At 41.5% G+C, this 15,072-nt stretch overlaps 1 protein-coding gene across 2 annotated transcripts in view; it reads left to right on the plus strand.

Moving 5' to 3' along the window:
* The window catches only part of dnah9 (dynein, axonemal, heavy chain 9), a 507,475-nt gene that overhangs the window by 318,947 nt on the left and 173,456 nt on the right, over window positions 1–15,072 (plus strand). For both annotated transcript variants that reach the window (XM_072558306.1, XM_072558307.1), the window contains exon 53: window positions 7,169–7,404. In XM_072558306.1, the coding sequence (XP_072414407.1) occupies window positions 7,169–7,404 (236 nt within the window). The remainder of the gene's footprint in view (window positions 1–7,168; window positions 7,405–15,072) is intronic.

The raw sequence follows: 15,072 nt of genomic DNA on the forward strand, positions 1-15,072 counted from the left end.
CTTTCTCTCGGTCTGGGTTCCTCTCTCCCTTGTCTTCAGCACATATACAGGTACCAACCTTCTTCAGGGCTGACTGTCACTAGAAGAAGGGTAATTGGATCTGAAATGTTAACTCTGCTTTACCTCAGAAGGTGCTGTCAAACCTGCTGAGTTTCTCCAGCTATTTCTGTTTAGCTGGAGAAAAACAGAAAACAGTTTCAGTTTTCCATCATCGCAGTTCTTTGTTTTTGCTTAATGAAAAATTTTGACATGGGAGAAAATCCTAAAGCCCAAAGCGGTTGCTGAAAAGTGCCTTGCTGCCTTAAAGGCAGGCACATTGTAATGATTAATTCCAAAGTTGCTTGTAAACATCTATCCACTTTAAGTGTGGGCGGCACGGTGGCACAGTGGTTAGCACTGCTGCCTCAGCGCCAGAGACCCGGGTTCAATTCCCGCCTCAGGTGACTGACTGTGTGGAGTTTGCACGTTCTCCCCGTGTCTGCGTGGGTTTCCTCCGCGTGCTCCGGTTTCCTCCCACAGTCTAAAGATGTGCAGGTCAGGTGAATTGGCCATGCTAAATTGCCCGTAGTGTTAGGTAAGGGGTAAATGTAGGGGTATGGGTGGGTTGCGCTTCGGCGGGTCGGTGTGAACTTGTTGGGCCGAAGGGCCTGTTTCCACACTGTAAGTAATCTAATCATTATCAAAGGATCTCCCCACATCTTAAAGATTAAGTTGTGTTTCAACCATCTTGTCCCAATAGTGACTGAAATAATATTCAGTCATCAATAAATAACGCTCATAGGTCATTGATATTAATATTCTTTATTGTGAAGGACTGGCAATAAGTTCCACTCAAATCTATGTTACCTCCATCCTATTAAAATATTCAATAAAAAAAGGATCCTGCTACTGCTAGTGTACATCAATAAGGCATATCTAGAGTGTCATTTATATTTTATAATTTACTCTCTTCTCTAATCCAATCATTAGTAAAACTATGGATATAAAAGACGAACACTGCCTTCTAATGAAGTTGATTCAATAACATCTCAAATTTTAATTGAGCTTTAAGATGAACTTTAATACGTAATGGATCCTATACCATTTAAATAGCTTTAATTCCTTTGAATTATGTGTTGATAGTTCACACCATAAAATCATTCCAGTGAAATCTAACATAGAACTTGCATTCTCCAATTTATATTGGCTGATTTCATTTATTGTTGAGGATGCTTCGCTAAATATTTCCACAGTGCAGATATTTTTCAATATGATCCACTTAGATTTTTCCTTTCAGCCAGCAATTTGACAACTCCAATGTGAATTGACAAGTCATGACACCCCTTCTTAGAATCATAGCATGTTATAGCATATAGGCACATCATTTGGACCATTGTGTCTCTGCTGTTTCTTTGTTAGAGGGCTGTCCAGTTAATCTCAGTCCCTCTGCCTTTTCCTTAGAACCCTGTAAAGAGTTTATTTTCCTTCAAGCGCTTATCCAATTGTTTTTTGGATGTCATTGTTGAACTATGTTCCAACACTATGTTCAGATGGTGCTTTCCAATCTCAAGAGCTCTGTGTTCATTCAAAAAAAAATGCATTTGTATCTTTGATTCTTTTGCCAATCACCTTGCACTTGGCTGGCCGGACTGTATTTGTGTTTATTCTCCCATTTTGAATCAGGAGTGTTCAAGTTGCAAAGCCCCAACCATCTGATGTGATGCCCATATCCCATAGCAATTTCCACTTTTCCATCTCTCAGTAAAGAGAGGAATATCCTATTCAAAATTGCTTTGAGTAAAATCAGCGTTTTAGCATCACCCCTTTGTCAAGTTTTGTTCAATAGTGTTTTTCTGTTGTTTCTTTACTGCTACATTGGGAGCATTCTCTTGTCATGACTTTGTTAGGATAGTGGACTGAAAAAGCAAGCCCTGCTACTCCTGGAGCCAGCACAAAATGTAAAGTTTCTCAAAGAAATAGGCACAATGCCCAAACTACTGGATTTTCAGACCAAGGTTGGTAGAATATGTGGACCAGGTTTCTATACTTTAGTAAGTGACTGTTTATCACAGGTAATTAGATTCCAGCTACAGATAAGCAATTAAGTAAACTTTACAAATTAAAACTCTTGCCTGACCCCACCTCACCCCTTATAAACTCTCCCCTAACAACAAAGCCATACAGACAAAATTAAAGTTGAAGAAATACATGCCCGAAGGAAAAAATTCAGTCAGACTACAAAATCATAGGTGCAGAAGTAGGCCATTCACCCCATTGACTGGATTAGTGGTGCTGGAAGAGCACAGCAATTCGGGCAGCATCCAATGAGCAGCGAAATCGACGTTTCGGGCAAAAGCCCTTCATCACCCGAAACGTCGATTTCGCTGCTCGTTGGATGCTGCCTGAACTGCTGTGCTCTTCCAGCACCACTAATCCAGTATTTGGTTTTCAGCATCTGCAGTTATTGTTTTTACCTCGTTGATTTTCACCCCATTGAGTCTACCTCACCAATGAGATGATAACTGATCACCCAATCCTCAACTGCCCTTTTCTGCCTTTGCCCTGCAACCCTTGATTCCTTCACTGTTTAAAAATCTGTCTATCACAGCTTTGAATACACTTAATAACCCAAACTTTACAATACTCTGTGGTAAGGAATTCCACAGAATGACTACACTCTGAGAGAGGAAATTGCTCCTCATTGATTTCTTAAAAGGGTGGCCTCATATTCTTAGTTTACTCCTACAAGGGCCTTTCCACATCTGTCCTGTCACGTCACTTTACCATGTTTCAATAAGGCCACCTCTCATTCTTTTAAATGCCAATGAGCACAGGTCAAACCTCTCCTCATAAGGCAGCCCCTCCATACTTCAGCTCAGCTTTGTGAATCTTCTCTGGGCTGCCTCCCATTTCCAGTACATGTTTCCTTAAACAATAGGTCCCAGATTATTCACAGTCTTCCAGCTATTGTCTGACTAGTACCTTTAGATAGTTTTCGCAAATTTCACTATTCCTTACATCATTTCTTTAAAAATACAGGAAAAAAATCCAAGCTGCAGCTTTCTAAAGTATCTCTCTTTTAAAATAATATTCAGCTCTTTCATTCTTCTTTCCAAAGTGTAAATCTTCGATTTTCCCACAATATATTCCATCTGCTAAGTTTTTGCACATTTGCTAAATATATCTGTATTCCTCTGTAGGTTCCTTGTGACATCTTCACAACTTGCTTCCCCACCTACTTTTTTTTTGTCATTCACAAACGTGGCAACAGTACATTCAATTTTGTCATCTAAGTCATTAATAGCAGCACTTCAAAAGCTTGTGATTTCAAATAAACCTGTTGGACTAAAACTTGGAGCCATGTGACTTCTGATTTTGTCCACCCCAGTCCAATGGCAGCATCTCCATATCGCCATTGCAGAAATAGATAGGGAAAGCTTGGAATTTTATGGTCAATGTCGAAGACTCAAAACACCTGAAGCCCTAAAGATGTGTAAAAGGTGCAAGGGTTACTTGAAAAAAATTAGGAAAGCAAAGAGTGGGCAAGAAAACCACTGGAGATAAAAGAAAGGAAAGAGACATTTTCTAAGTGTTCTGGAGGAAAGAAAGGTTCAGGTTCATAAGGAATCAAAGTGGCACTCTGAGTATTAGCTCTGTTGGTAGGCAGAGGAGATTTTTCATTAAGAACTGATCACATTTCCACGCCATTTAGTTAACTTGTAAACAAACCCTCGACTCCAGTCCGTTTGCACATTAGTGAAACCCACAGTTACACAAATAGCATTGACGATCAAATTCCTTACTTTCAAAACATGCAGCCTCCTTATAACGCCTGGGGTTTAAAAGTGTTTTTTTTTTCTCTCTCATTTCGTCCACTTTACACTCTCATAGTGAATACACATGCAAAATACCTATTTCTGATTTTGTACCTTGACCATACCCTCGACTCCCAGAAGACTATCTCTTGTAATAAAAACAGAACCTGCAGAAGAACCTCAGCAGGTCTGGCAGCATCAATAGAGAGGGAAACAGCTGGTTTTGAGTACAATATGCCTCTTCTTTCAAACTAAAGAGAGGTGGAAATTGATGGGTTTTATATTGTGTAAAAAAGGATGGGCAGGAACAAGTGAAGCAGAGGCAATATCAAAGGGTCGAGGAAAGTACAAAGGCCATGAGAGTAGCAATGGTTATATACAAATAGCTGGCTCCAGAGGAAGTATTAATAACAGAATGTAGATCAGCTCTGGTAAAAGCAAAAGCATGAAAATGACATGATTTGGCAATGCTGGTGTTGGGACTGGGATGTACAAAGTTAAAAATCACACAACACCAGGTTATAGTCCAACAGGTTTAATTGGAAGCACTAGCTTTCGGAGCGACGCTCCTTGATCAGGTGACAATGATGAAGGAGCAGCACTCTGAAAGCTAGTGCTTCCAATTAAACCTGTTGGATTATAACCTGGTGTTGTGTGATTTTTAACTATGAAAATGACACACTGGGTTAGAGTTGGAGGGGGTGGGAAATGGAGGACAGAATTTATGGCCTGAAATTGATTTCTTTAACATTTAGATTAGAGTAGTTCTTTAGGCACTTTACAGCCTTCTAGACTAAATGTTAATCAAGAAATGAGATCCTGTTTCTCCAACTTGCATTGGGCTGCCCTGGAACACTCCAGGGACAAAACTGTCGATATTTCTACGAGCATGAGAGCAAGATGTTGGGGTAAAATGGCAAGCAACCAGAAGGCTGGAGTTATGTTAGTGGACTGAGCAAATATTCCAGAAAGTGGTTTTCCACTTTGTGTTTGATCTTCCCAACACAGAGAACACATCTTCGAAGGATCATCATGAATGCTTCACTGGAAAGAATCCCAGTGTCTCTGGACTTTTCCCATAACCACTGCTTCTCTTTGTCAGTTGTGTTGACTTGTTAATTTTTTTTTAAATGGCTTTTGAAAATTAAATACAGAAATTGTGCACATTGCTCTAAATGTACTCTGTTAATATTGCAACTTTAGTCTTACAAAATAATTAAAAAGGCATTAATTATGTGAAATAATTTGCTATTGTACTCACATTTGCAGAGAATGAAATATTTGAACTTGTGAATTTTTTTCATCACTTATGCCTTTTATTGATTGTATAATCCCATGCACTGTTTTTCTCCCCAACTGTATTATTTATTCTTCTCCATTCAAACCTGTAGCTGCCAACTCCTTGCCTGTACAGCTAAGTTATCTTATGCATTCCTGAAGTCATTACAGTCCTCCTCCTTATTTTGCAACCAACCTGCTTTTGTATTATCAGCAAGTTTGAGGATTGTGTGTCCTATTCTTCAGTTCAAATCATTTATTATTTGTCAAGATCCAAACTTACCCTTGCACTAACCACTGTAAAGTATTACACCTAACTCTTCTTGAATCACTGCAATGCTTCTCCTTATTTTTAATTTAAGCGTGGGATGAGGGGTTTGCTGGCCAGGTCAATATTTATTGTCCATCCCTAATTGCCCAAAGAACATTTAAGAGTCAACCACATTGCTGTGGGTCTGGAGTCACATATAGAATTATTGAATTCAAATTCTACCATCCAGGTTGGTGGGATTCAAACCTGTGTCCCTGCAACGTTACCTGGGGTCTCTGGATTAACAGTGCAGCAGTAATGCCACTCGGCCAACACCACCTTGTACCTCATGTATCCCATACAAACAGACAGTTTTCTATGTATGTGTACATCTTCCAACCTCAGTTATTGCATTTGTTGTTCTCAATGTGGTCTCCTCTACGTCGGCGAGATCGAGCTCAACCTCACAGAACAGCTCAGGGAACACCTCTGGTCTCCCACTGCAACTCCCAGGTACATTTCCTCTGCCCTGAAGCTCCACCTATCCACTCCACCCTCTCCTCCTTGACCTATCACCTTCATCCCCTCCCCCACTCACCCATTGTACTCTATGCTACTTTCTCCCCACCCCCACCCTCCTCTAGCTTATCTCTCCACGCTTCAGGCTCACTGCCTTTATTCCTGATGAAGGGCTTTTGCCCAAAACGTCGATTTTGAAGCTACTTGGATGCTGCCTGAACTGCTGTGCTCTTCCAGCACCACTAATCCAGAATCTGGTTTCCAGCATCTGCAGTCATTGTTTTTACCGATCTGATCTGTATCAACCAACCTAATCTTCCTGTGGCCATCCACTTCAACTCCCCCTCCTGCTCCTGCTCCACTGAGGACATAACCATTCTGGACATCTTCCACCATCTAAACAAGGCCACCTACAAACTGAAGGGAGAACCCCTCATCTTCTGCCTGGGGAACCTACAACCACATGGACTCAACATTGAATTCGCCAGTTTCCAGATCTCCCCTCCCCCAACCCCATCCCAGATCCAGCCCTCTGAATCATATATGCCCTCTTGACCTTACCCACCTGTCCATCTTCCTTCCCACCTATCTGCTCCGCCCTCCTCTCTGACCTATCACCATCACCTCCTACCTTCACCCACCAATTACCATCCCACCTACCTTTCCCCATTTATGTCTCCGTTCCCTTCCCCCTCCCCAGTACTGAAGAAAGGTTATGCCCAAAAAGTTGACTGTCTTGCTCCTCTGATGCTGTTTGACCTACTTTGCTTTTTCCAGCACCACGCTTTATCAACACTGTCTCTCCAGCATCTACAGTCCCCACTATCTCCTACATTTCTGTCTGTGCCAAGTATTTTATGCCAAGTATAAGATATATTTTGCACCAACCAATTAAAGCCAATCCGATGCCCTCTGTTAGTTTCAATCATTTCAGGCAATCTGAGAGAAATTTCCTGAATCTTTCTCTCTAATGAACTTGGGTTTGCACCTGTTTCTCTACCCCTTCCAGGAGCTTGAGTAGTTCTGAGTGGGGAAGGAAGTCTGTGCTGCATGAGACTGTGTGAGATGGGCTTGACAGACCAGCAGGTTGTTTACTCTGTATCATTTTCCAGGCATTCATCCAGCATTATCAAACCACTTGGGAGAAACATTAATGAATGCTTTCAGAAAATATTGATTCACTATATTTACAGCAATTCCAGAAACGTAGCTGCTTTAGAAGAGTAAGTGGATTTTTAAAAAAGGTGGAAGAGAAAGGAAAAACCTTTCTGTGCTTTCATACTATGGTCTTCACGATGGTGTCCAACACTTGTTTTCCCATGTTCAGGTTCCGATCCCTGTAACCTCTGACTTGGATCCCTTGACCATGCTGACAGATGATGCTGATGTTGCGACCTGGCAGAATGAAGGCCTCCCAGCTGACAGAATGTCCACAGAGAATGCAACCATCTTGACCAACTGTGAGCGCTGGCCACTTGTGATCGATCCCCAACTGCAGGGTATCAAGTGGATCAAGAACAAGTATGGAGAGAATCTCCAAGTCGTCAGGATCGGCCAGAGAGGGTAACTAATTCATAACTTGCTTATGTGTAATGAAATTCTATTTCCAACTGGTCACCATTAGAAGGAACTGTTGTGATGAAGCCAGTAATTAATGTGGCATTGCAGCAGCTCAGTCTTAACTCTATGTTTGCCATGTTCGATTGGGTTAAAGTACTTTTGCGTAGTTTTAGCAGTCTTTGTAGCCATGGCATTAGCAACTAACATTTGTACCACACAAATGCTAGCTAATGACAATGAAAGGGAAATTGACCATCTCTACTTAGTAGTCGTCGTTGTCGTCATCATCATCATCATCATCATCATCATCAAGTCTTCCACCAGCAACAGCTGAGGGGTAACTATTGACCAGAAACTAAATCACACAGATATTGTGTTTACAAGGGCAGGTCAGAGACTTGAAATGTTGCAGTGACTAGCTCACCTTCTGAGTCTGCAATGCTTTGCACCATCTACAAGGCGCAAGTCAGGATTGTGATAAAATGCTTTCCACTTGCTTGAAGTAGTGCAACTTCATTGATGTTCAAAAAGCTTGCTGCCATCCAGGACAAAGCAGCTCACTTGGTCAGCACCCACTCTAATACTTTAATCATTAATTGCTTCCAACATTAGCATGGATTGGCATCAGTGCATATCATGTGCAAGATACAGTGCAGCAACCTTTGCCAAATCTGCTGGGATGCCATCTTCCAAATCTCAGGCTGTGGTCTTGAAAGGAGAGGGTAGCAGAACAATAGGAGCATCACCACAAAGAAGTTCATTTCTGAGCTAACGGTAACCCATCCTACTTGGAACTACATCACTGTTCCTTCACTGATGCTGCTCATGACTGGAAATTCCCTTCCTAACAGCGCTGAACCTCTTTAATCCCATTTAAACAGACAGTTTTCTGTATAGGTAAAAACAATAACTGCAGATGCTGAAAACCAAATACTGGATTAGTGGTGCTGGAAGAGCACAGCAGTTCAGGCAGCATCCAACGAGCAGCGAAATCGACGTTTCGGGCAAAAGCCCTTCATCAGGAATAAAGGCAGTGACCCTGAAGCGTGGAGAGATAAGCTAGAGGAGGGTGGGGGTGGGGAGAGAGTAGCATAGAGTACAATAGGTGAGTGGGGGAGGGGATGAAGGTGATAGGTCAAGGAGGAGAGGGTGGAGTGGATAGGTCGAAAAGGAGATAGGCAGGTCGGCAAATGTGGATGTGGTACCAAGTTTGTTTCACGACATGGTTGAAGAGCTTCAGAGCAGAGGAAATGACCTGGGAGTTGCAGTGGGAGAGGGACTCCCTGAGATTCTTGTAGAGTATGCTACTACATTTCCTTTGGTGCCATAAGGGGTATTTTGCACCAACCAATTAAGGCCAAATTGGTGCCCTCTGTTAGTTTCAATCACTTAATGGAGTCAGAGAGGAATTTACTGGATCTTTACCTTGACCAAGTCAATTGCAGTGTTTCAAAAAGGTGGCTTAGCGTCAGCTTCTCAAGGACAATAGGGATGCACAATGAACACTGGCTTAGCAAGCAAAGTTCATATTGCATGAAAGAGGAAAATAAATTACGTATTGTACTACCCTTAAAGGTCATTGGCTCAGATTAATTGCTAAAGTGTAGTATCTGATTATTTGGTCATTTTTTTCGGCATTTCTTATTCACTTTTCTGGCATATTTACTAATTGTGTAAGTGTTTGTCAGAGTCTAATGGAGAAGTACAATGAAAATAAATCCAGTGCAAAATGACTTGGGAATTTCTATTATTTTCTTTTGTAGCTTAACTATAGCGATTTTATATGTAACTTCAAGGTCAAATTGGGCAAGTATCTTGAAGGACAATACATATTTAGCAATAAGAAGTTTGACAGTAGATACTGCAAAAACTCAGCTGTATCTTTGAAGGGACAGAGATCAGTCTTTTTTATTCATTTAAGAGATATGGACATTGCTGACTAGCCCAGCATTTATTGTCCGTCCCTAATTGCCCTGGACGTGGAGGTGGTGAGCTGCTTTCTTGAACCGCTTGGGGTTTAGGAGCACCAACAGTGGTGTTGGGGAGGGCATTCCAAGATGTTGACCCAGCTACTGTGAATGAACGCTGACATAGTTTGAAGTGATGATGGTGACTTTGAGTGGAATTGAAAGTGATGGTGTTTCCATGCACGTGCTGCCCCTGGTCGTCTAAGTGGTGGAAGTGGTGAGTTGTAAGGGACTGTCGATGGAGCCTTGATGAGTTGCTATAGTGCAACTTGTAGATGGGACATTGCTGCCACTGTATATCTGTAGTGAAGGGAATATATTGAAGGTGATGGATGAGCTGCCAATCAAGCCAGCTGCTTTATCCTGAGTAGTGTTGAGCTTCTTGAATGTTGTTGGAATTGAAGCCGCCAAAGCAAATGGAGAGCATCACCCCTTCTCCACTCCTGACTCGCACCTTGTAGATAATATACAGGCATTAGGGAGTCCAGTGGTGAATTCCTTACTGCAGAATACCTAGCCTCTGATCATTCCTTCTAGCCACAATGTATAAGGCTGGGCCATTTAAATTTTTGGTTAATGCTAGCCCCTCCAAAGTTGATGGTGTGGGGTTCAGTGGTGATAATGCTTTTGAAATCAAGGGCAATGGTTAGAGATCTCTAGTTGGGGATGGTCATTATCTATCACTTGTGTCAGGTGAATGTCAGTTGCTGCTTGTCAGCTGGAATTTATGATGTTATGGCTGTGTAGATATTTGATGTTATAACTTCAAGCTGTCTATCTCGACAACAGCGCATCTATTTATTGTACACGTTACATGGACGAGCACAAAGAATACCACAAACCACATCATATAATGGATGTAGGTTTGCTCGCTGAGCTGGAAGATTCATAGCAGGTTTTGAGAAGATTTGTAGCTTAGGTTGAGGTTCTGGATGTAGATTTTCTCGCTGAGCCAGAAGGTTCATTTCCAGAAGTTTTGTCACCCCACTAGGTAACATCTTCAGTGGGCCTCCGGGCGAAGCACTGTTGATAATTCCTGCTTTCTATTTATATGTTTGGGTTTCTTTAAGTTGGTGATGTCATTTTGTGTGGTGACCATTTCCTGTGGTGATGCCATTTCCTGTTTGTTTCCTCAGGGGGTGATAGATGGGGGTCTAACTCGATGTGTTTTTTGATAGAGTTCCATTTGGAAAGCTATGCTTCTGGGGATTCTCGTGCTGTCTGTTTGGCTAGTCCTAGGATGGATGTGTTGTTCCAATCGAAGTGGTGTACTTCCTCATCTGTATGTAAAGATACTAGTGAGAGAGGGTCATGTTGTTTTGTGGCTAGTTGATGTTCATGTATTCTGGTGGCAATTTTCTGCCTGTTGGTCCAATGTAGTGTTTGTTACAGTTCTTGCACGGTATTTTGATAACCATCATGTTGTTTTGTGGCTAGTTGATGTTCATGTATTCTGGTGGCAATTTTCTGCCTGTTGGTCCAATGTAGTGTTTGTTACAGTTCTTGCACGGTATTTTGATAACCATACAGATAAGGAAGCACACCACTTTGACTGGGACAACACATCCATCCTAGGACAAGCCAAACAGAGACATGCATATGAATTCCTAGAAGCATGGCATTCCAACCAGAACTCTATCAACAAACACATCAAGTTAGACTCCATCTACCACCCCCTGAGAAAAAAGGAAATGACATCACCACAGGAAATGAGATCACCAGTCCAAAGAAACCCAAACAATTAAATAGAAAGCAGGAATCTGCAGCAGTGCTTCGCCTGGTGGCCCACTGAAGATGTTACCTAGTAAGGTGACGAAACATCTGGAAATGAACCTTTTGGCTTTGTAGCCTGAACAACAAATCTTCTTAAAACTCTCTAACATCATATAATATTGAATATAAAGGAATCAGATGTACAGATACTAAATTGTCAGGAACTGCGATCGACTAATCGGCATTTTTGATTTGCTGGCACCAACAGGACATAAGGAAACATATTTATTTAAATTATTATTTAAATCAGATGTACTGATATAATGATTGCCATCCAACTTTGATGATATAAAGCCTTGCTATAAGTGCAATGTGAGTTAGATGACAACACCACTGCTAACATCTGCTCACATTTTGGCTTTACAATTCCTCTGAACGTTGCCTGAAATCATACTTGCTGGAATATGCTTTGTCATAATGCAGGCTGAGCTGTCTGGTGAGTCTGATAGCAACTTGAGTTAAGGCAAGCAGTTCATTTGCATTCTCCAGCATGCACACTCTCTGATATCCACCGCATCTCCATCCAGGCTGTGTTATGAGAACTGAAAGCCAGTCTGTTGTCAGGCTGAAGTGATTGCAAAAGATCCAGCTGAAGGTTGAAGTACACTCCCCTCGCTGTTGATCGTGTAAAGAATCCAAGGTGGAGAGTCTCCAAGTCTCTACAAGCAGCAATTTTGTTTCATTCCTACTACTGTGTTGCCAGGAGCTACGATGGATTAGTTGGTGTTTTTGACTCGATGGCACCAACTGGACGTAAAGAAATAAATTTATGTAAATTATGACATGTTGCGCAGCAAGAATGCTTGATGTTTGTTTGAATACCAAAAGATTTAGCAATGTGCCAGAGTTTAGAAGAGCAAGAGGTGACTTGATTGAAACATATAAAATCCTGAAGGGCCTTACCAGGATAGATGTGGAAAGGATGCTTCCTTGACTGGGATAATCTTGAACAAGGGATCACCGTTTAAAACGCACGGGCAATCAATTTTAAACAGAGTTTCGGCAAATGTTTTCCGTTTAAACATTGAGAGTCTTTGGACCATTCTTCCTGAAGCGGAATCCTTGAACATTTTTAAGGATGGGGTTAGATGGATTCTTGTTAAGCAGAGAGTAAAAGGTTATCGGGGTAGGCAGCATAGGAATGTCAGGTTACAGTCAGAGGAGCTATGATTTTATTCAATGACCTACTTTTGCTCGTGATTGCTATGTTAATTTGTATGCATATTGCCAAATGGTTACAATTACCATTGTCCTGATAGTGCTGAAAAGCTAAACATCATGTCTCCTTTTGAAAAAAAAAAGTGCATTTATCTGATTCTCTTCCCTTCCTCAGCCTTTTCAAGTGCTGCATGTTAAATTCCACACCAGTCACTACTAATATTTAAGAAAATACACAAGCTAATTATTATGCACATAAAAATCCTCAAACATTAGTGATATGATTCAGTAAAGGGGCAAAACATTAACCAACAGCTAACTCCCTAACTTCCCTTGAAAACATCTTTTAACATCTATCTGTTCAGCATTTCAGCTTAACACCTACTCTGAAAGACATCAGCTGTGAGAAAATGGCTTTTCTGTGTCATTGAGCCTAGATTATATACCAACATCCCAAAATAGGCCTTTCAACCACATCCTTGTTGACAGCTGCCATGTTAGATTAGATTCAGATTAGATTAGATTCCCTACAGTGTGGAAACGGGCCCTTCGGCCCAACAAGACCACACCGACCCTCCGAAGAGTACCCCACCCAGACCCATTTCCCTCTGACTAATGCACCTAACACTATGGCCAATTTAGCATGGCCAATTCACCTGACCTGCATATCTTTGGACTGTGGGAGGAAACCGGAGCACCCAGAGGAAACCTATTCAGACACAGGGAGAGTGTGCAAACTCCAAACAGGCTGTCGCTCGAGGTTGGAATTGAGCCTGGGACCCCGATGCTGTGAGGCAGTAGTGCTAACCACTGAGCCACCGTGCCGCCCCACTGAGTGAAGATTTGAAATCATATTTTTGCCAGGATGAAACCTATTGTTGAGTAAAAGACTCCCTTTGCAGAGCAGAAATAAATATCGTGTAGTAGCATCATTTTGTGTAATGGCCTCCTGATCGAAAATACTGAGTGTATTCTAAGTCCATTGTATTGATGAGCTATAACTGTCAGGCAAGATAGCCATTTGCCTCATTCTTCTGGTGCTAGTTTCAGACACTGGTCAAAGAGTTGATGCATTTTACCTCATTATGCCACTTGTTCTTGATTCTGAAAGACTCCTTTCACCTATCAGTAGTTTAGACATTCGAAACAACCTCCCAAACCCCAACCTGCTATATAAGTATTGCTGACTTGTTAATATAATTGATAGACTTTAACTTCAATGTTGGTGTTTTATTTTTCAGAAGTCTTAAGGGTTTTAGATTGTGTGCTCATAAGATATGCCTTTTTTAAAGTCTGGATTTAGCATGTAATTTTCAATGAATTAGTAATTTAAAGATGTCTGTAGACACTGAAACTTATTTTGTATACAAACATCAGTTAGAAGCTAATGTATTGGAACTGTGTATGTAGCCTGCCTTCAGTCACTTCTATTGATGATGGTTGCGATGGCTGGGAGTGGAAGGATGTACTGGGAATGGCCAGGTTCTGTGATGTGGCATTGAAGGTGCTAATGGAGGAGGTAGCCAGGAGAAGGCAAATCCACTACAAGTGGGGAAGGAAGCCACACAGACCCCCTCATACAGGGCAGATTACTTGGGAAGTCAGAGCCAGAGGCTTTACTCCCAGGACTTGGCTCCAATGTCTCATGGAATTGTATGAATAAACATGCAGTCAAGCACATTTCCCAGTAACTACACCCAGCATGATAACCTCAATAGAACTCCCAGTGAATAACAATGCACTGACATTCACATTTCTCATTGCATCTATTACATCTTTTGCAGGCATGATATCACTCCAGGCACATTGCAAATCCAATCAACCATGTGAGGCATCACATTCATGCACACTCATAGACACACATTACATACTCTTATCTCTTGAGGAGGCAGTGCTGACTCCAGCCTCTGACGATGTAAACTTCAAAACTTTTAATAATTTCATGGATTGAAAGAACCAACAATAGCTCTTTCTGGAACTAACTGTTTCCCAAGATGAAATAAACAAGGAGAAATTGTTATAAAGGAATTAAAAGCAATGTGCTAATTAACATTCCTGGGAAGAAGGAGTCAAAGCAACATGAACAAGTTGCTTCTTGGGAGAGAGAGAAAGGTAACATTGTATAATAACCTGCTGTCTCGTGACAAATGGGCAATTAAGACTGCCTGCAGAAGGAATGTTCGAGAGTGAAGGGGCAAATTACAGGGCAGCTGTTTCAAACAGACAGCTAACACCAAAAGTAACAAGGACAGGGGAGTTACTTCTGATAGGAAGGCAACCCACAGACTTGAGGACTCTAGAAGTGTAACTGATGTTGGGGGTGGAAGAATCTAAAGGATCACCAATAAATTCACACCTCAAACCTCAAAGAGAGAAAGCTGTGTCAGAATTTAACACCAGGAATTTTCAGCAGCAGAACTTTGAAGAACGACACTGCACAAGGATTGAACCCAGAACACTTCCAGAGACACAAACTGTTGGAGGAATTGTCGCTAAACTCCACTATTAATCTGACTATAGCCAAGTTGAGTTGTGAGGCTTAAGTTGCTCACTTGAGGGGTTTTATTTTAGTTGCTACCTGCAATGAAGTTTGAATCATATTTCAGTACTTGATTGTGAGATTTCTTAATAAGGAGCTGAATTAAAGGCAATTTGTAGTGATTTGCACACAACAGGCCAGAGATTGCTTCGACTTATATAGTTACCACAGTTTTTACAGATACATAGCGATCCCTGATCCCCAATCACCCAAAGCTATCATATACTTAATGCT

The sequence above is a fragment of the Chiloscyllium punctatum genome, chromosome 39, assembly GCF_047496795.1.
Source record: "Chiloscyllium punctatum isolate Juve2018m chromosome 39, sChiPun1.3, whole genome shotgun sequence".
Taxonomy (NCBI): Eukaryota; Metazoa; Chordata; class Chondrichthyes; order Orectolobiformes; family Hemiscylliidae; genus Chiloscyllium; species Chiloscyllium punctatum.